Below are 5,497 nucleotides of genomic sequence, written 5' to 3'. Positions count from 1 at the left end.
AGCTGCTGGTGTTGTTGGGACAGGAAGTTTATTACATGAGCTAGCTCATAAGGTTGTTTGTTGTTCGCACAACCTCACTAATTTTATTTTAAGAAAAAGCTAGACATCTTCATATGTTGAAAACAAAGTAAGTTTGATTAACAGTGACGGTTCTTCATCTGTCTATAATGCCCATCACGTCTCATCATTGCTGCTCCTCCTCACTTTTCTTCTTTTCTTTTATTAAAGATAAAGTAAAGATTTCATACACTATTTAATACAAATTGCAATAATATATCCATCTCATTCTCATATGGCATTTTCACCTGAACCAATGCCTGAAAATCCCGTTGATTTCCGCGCCCCGCCGCCATCTCCTATTGCCTCCGGTCGAAAATCATCCTTCGCTAATGATGATGTTCTTACTGAATTCCTTGAGCACTTACGCGTTCCTGATTTAGTTTTGCCTGATAATATTTTTCCTAGACAAATCATTTTCGAAACGCCGCCGGTCATTGATTTCCAGTCTTTAATTCATTCTGATTCTGATTCAATTGGTAGGATGTTGGATTCCCTTGCGAGAATTGGGTGCTTTCAATTGGTCAACTATGGGATTCCAAGTGATTCGATCAAGTTGGCGCTGGCCTTGGCTGCCGGGATTTTTTCAACCCCGCCGGATAAAAGGGCTGCTGTTACGAGGTCGCCGGAGAGAGCCTATGGATTTGAGGAAGTCCATGGGGAGGAGGAAAATGAAGAGTTTGTGTGGTGTAGAGATAAGAATTTGAAGTTAGATATGGAGAGTATATGGCCTCATTCTGGATATTCAAATTTCAGGTAATTTAACTACTTATTTGGTTTCCAAGTTTGTGCTTTTTTTATTTAAGTAGGCTATCATAATTAATATTGGATTTTAGCCTAATTAACATTATTTATTTTTGGTTGGATAAGACAATTGCGTATATAGTTACCCTAACCTAAGAAATAGTAACTTATAGATCCTTACTTTGTTTTTTACAAAATATGCATTACTTCATGAGCTTTCACCATTGGACGACCATAGAAATGATATAAGAGAGAAATCAACAGAGTAATAAGATTCTATGTCGTAATAATGAAGGGAATAATTAGACCTTTTATATAAGAAATGAGACTCCTCATCTGATTAGAAAAACCGACTCTAAATAACAATAAATAAATGAGTGGAGGATTCGACATAGCTTGAGATCAGATTTCTGGAATATTCACATATGTTATCACAAGGAGTGTACATAGACGATAAAGTCTCATAAGGGGTGGTTTTTGATAGTCAAGGACGCGCTATAACATCTCATTCCCTCTGTCTCCAGGGCTAAATATGAATCCGTTTTATAGGTTCTGTTATCTAGATTCAAAATGACTCTATGCACAGTTATATCAATGATCTAAAATTGACTCAAATTGAAAACATCCACAATTTTATCAGAACTATATTTATAGTTCCTTAAAAAATTTAAAGACAATTTATTATTATTATTATTATTATTTTGCAAATGATCTGATGCCAAATAAAATTGTTATATGCAGTGAGAAAATGGAGAGGGTGGTAGCAAAGATGGAAAAAGTGGGAAAGAAAATAAAGAAAGTAGTGGAGGAAAAGAGTGAAATATTTGAAAATGGAAGGAAAGAGATGGTTGGAGTTGGGTCAGTTTGTTATTTTCAGAGACATAAAGAATCAGATGAAAAAAGGGGTAACTTGTTAGGGTATGAAGTCATAAGAATGTTGGTAAGAGGAAATGAGCATTCACATGCATTCACCTTCCACCTTTCTTCTAATTTTTCTCAATTTCATGTCTACTCTAAGAAAGGTTGGCTTTCTTTCTCCCCTCACAAACATGCCATTATTGTCACTGTTGGAGATCAAATTCAGGTACATACCTCATGTAAACTCCACATATTTTTATTCTTAGATTAAATTAGGTAAAGGGATTCTTAAAATTGCAATGATATAAATGACAAGTCATTATCCTCTTTACAACTGTAAATATAATAAAGTAATCATACATTTGAATTCCAGATTGAAAGTGGTGGAAAGTACAAGCAAGTGTTAGGCAGGCCGATTCTGAAAAAAGAGGACTCCATTTCAATGGCATTTCTCTACTCTCCTTCTTCAACCTCTCACAAACCAGACACCATTTCCCTGACCCAACAGCTTGTTTTCTTTTTACTTGTCACTCTTTTATACCAATTTTTTTGTTCATTTTTCTAAGATTATACATATATTCACACCAGATGTTTAGGGTGCTCTGTGTTTAATTGATTATTTTTGGGTGTTTTGTAAAATAAAAAATAAATTCGGTATACAGTTTCTATGAATTTTTCAGTATCCTCTCCTCGGCTCTCTTCACCCTTTCCCTCATTAGGGTTATTTCTCTCACCAACATCATATATGACATATGAGACGGAAAACAATTATACATGGACCAGAGACCGGCAAACCCTCTTCGATGTCTAAGTTAATATGTGAATACAAAGTTTATAGAGAATATAATGGAGTTTGAGTATCTAGAATTGTGTACATTCCTCTTTTAACTGGACTCCTATTTATAGATATTTGGAAATGAGTTTGGATACACGTGTCACCACCATATTAGTCCGAAATCTAAATTCTCATACCAAATAGCTTTGGCGTGTACTTGAGGTCCAAAGCCACTTATCCTGTTGTTTTTTGTTAAAAGCCTCTGGGACACTTAGTGGACCGATCCAAAAATATGGATTAATGGGCTTTGGAGAACCATCAAGAACCAATCTTAATTATACACCATATCAATTTATAATAAAAATTAAAAAAATTATTGTTTATAACTTTATTCAAGTTGTGAATGTCACTTGTAAAAGAAATAAAAGAAAGTGCTTGAAAGAATATTTGATGATGTGGAAGATGTTTAGGAAAGTGATTTTTACTGAACATAAGTTGTTTGCTTTTTTTTTTTAGACTTAATACATCATTTCTCCTGTCAATTTATACAAAAAGGTTGATTGGTTCTTTGATAAGTTGTTTGCTTTTTTTTTTAGACTTAATACATCATTTCTCCTGTCAATTTATACAAAAAGGTTGATTGGTTCTTTGAACTTTTAAAGTGTCTTGATAGCTCACAAACTTGTATAAAATATTATGTTAGTTCTTTGAACTTGCGTAAAGTGTAATCAATTGATCACTCGGTTGTAAAAAAAGTCAGTTAAATGCGAAAAATATGTATTCCACGCATCTTAGAATGTTACTACATAATTCAAAAATAGATTAAAAATGAAGTTATTCCTTGCTCAACTTTAAAACTTATCTTCTCTAATATTAGAACCGTATACCCCGATCTTTACCGTTTTACTTTTTTTAAGACGCGTGCAATACATCTTTCGCATTTAACTTACTTTTTTACGATCGAGTGATCAATTGATTATATTTTACGCAAGTTCAAGAGGCTAACTGAACATTTTATGCAAGTTGAGTGGGCTATTAGAACACTTTAAAAGTTCAGGGGGCCAAGAATTGTATTTTGTAAGAGTATTTGGGATTTTTTTACCGCAGTGTATTATAAATCAGTAGTAAGAGCGTTACAAGCAAATAAGGGTAGATGAGATATTCACACTCCCCGATTAGACACAGAAGCATGGATGTTGCTGATCGAAGCCCAAAAATCCTTGAAAGTACGACAACTTGCATTAATATCACTAAAAGGAGAATGCTTCCATACCCGACGAGTATGGATATATCCGACCAGAGTGTGAAACGTATCCTCCTCATTTGAGCATCTCAAACAGCTGACATCTACAGCTACACGGCGATTAGCAATAGGTGTTGTTTGTAAGTCCACAGACCACCTTCGATAACACTTTCACGTTCACATTCAATGGGGTGGTAGAATTCAAACTTGAATAGGTTCGGCCCAAGGTCTTTGATACACATCCCTTTCGCCGAGCGCCAGAGCTCGGCCAAACCGTTCTTCGTTAATGGTGCTTTCACACTTCTATCAATTATAAATGAACCCTCCAGGCTCCACGATGGGGGCATTGATTCACCAAAACATCATCTGGACATAGCACGCGATCCGATTCATTCTCCTTATTGTCCAATGTAATCATGGAACTATGTTCTATGATAAACTCCATATTCGAATGATTCATAAGCTGTCAAAGGGGACGGGGTAAGGACTATGACGATGTGGCGATTGTGTGAGATTAAAACGGGACGGTGGTCCTCAACAAATGGACGGGATAAGTATTGCATCGGTGACAACTGTGGTAAACAAAACGTAACCCCCCTTGGAAGAGAGGAAATTCTAAATTCTAGTATTGAGATAGTTATAAATCTATTTGGGATTCTTATTTCGAAAGGATTTCAATTGTAAAACTCGGGAAAAACAAGTGCGAGAAAAAATTAATTTATTTTTTAAACAAGAAACTAATTACATCATCAAAAGTTGTTATTATGGCCCCATAAATCATTATTTAACTCCGAAGTAACTTCAAAAGTTATTAAAACTTAACACATTATCCCAAAATATAATATTTTATCTTCTCCTTTATCCACATCACTTTTGACAACTTTAAAAAAAATGCTCAAATACTAATGTAGGAATTAATGGATTAAATGGACCTTGGTTCACACAAATCCATTAAGTCTGCCCAGAATTTATGGATTAGGGATTAGGATTTAGCGTAACTATAAATAGATAGCTAAGGAATGCTAAACGTGGCACGAGAAAATAACAGGCATATATTGCGACTAACCTAAAAAATGCAATTGCTCTCCTCCTCTCCCTACCAAGATGTCGCCCTTTCCATCTCCATGTGTTCTTAGTTTTTGAATATACAATGATTAGTCCTTTGGTGTAGTCTCTGTCTAGATCGGTGATACGAAATCATGGTTTGATTCTTCTGCTGCAAATCAACCAATATGCGTTAGAATAGGTAAACATATATCGTTATATATTAATTGATAGATCCGGGTTCATTACCATCCTTTAGAGGTTAAAGATTACCCTTCATTGGTATAAGATCCAATTGATATCAGAGCCATTAGCTCCGTGTTATGTCTGTTATGAACCCTTTTGTGTGATTAACGATTGTTTTATTGTTTTTATTAGTTTTAATGAATATTTGTATGGTTGGGTCATGTCTTGATCTATGTGTTTTTTGTGTTTCGGGATGATTTTGGTTCGTCAAAGTTCGCCCCGGGACTGCTAGAATATTATGTGTCACATTTTTTCAATATAATGCGCGTGCGGTAAGGGGACTGTTTGCGTCATTCCCTAATTCTCGACCATCAAAACTCAAAATCGACCACACCAACGTACTCCTAGATCCAAACCCCCCCCCCCCCCATCGACAGAATTCGTCAGGAGGGCGGCGTGTACCATACACGCGTCGTCTATCACTGCCGTCCAGCCTCTCCCGATATCGTCTCAACATCATTTTTTCCAATACGCTCGCACTTATTTGAGGGTTTTTTCTATATTTTTCAATTTATTTTTGGATATTTAGG

At 35.5% G+C, this 5,497-nt stretch overlaps 1 protein-coding gene across 1 annotated transcript; it reads left to right on the top strand.

Annotated features, from left to right (window-relative positions):
• The first annotated feature begins 219 nt into the window (after positions 1–219).
• On the top strand, positions 220–2,348 carry LOC136223572 (jasmonate-induced oxygenase 1). Its single transcript, XM_066011656.1, has 3 exons — positions 220–813; positions 1,543–1,885; positions 2,033–2,348. The coding sequence occupies exons 1-3, from the start codon at positions 293–295 to the stop codon at positions 2,222–2,224; spliced, it is 1,056 nt and encodes a 351-aa protein (XP_065867728.1). The 5' UTR covers positions 220–292; the 3' UTR covers positions 2,225–2,348.
• Positions 2,349–5,497: the final 3,149 nt, after the last annotated feature.

The sequence above is a fragment of the Euphorbia lathyris genome, chromosome 3 (genome assembly GCF_963576675.1).
Source record: "Euphorbia lathyris chromosome 3, ddEupLath1.1, whole genome shotgun sequence".
NCBI lineage: Eukaryota > Viridiplantae > Streptophyta > Magnoliopsida > Malpighiales > Euphorbiaceae > Euphorbia > Euphorbia lathyris.
This window is presented reverse-complemented; position numbering and strand designations above follow the sequence as displayed.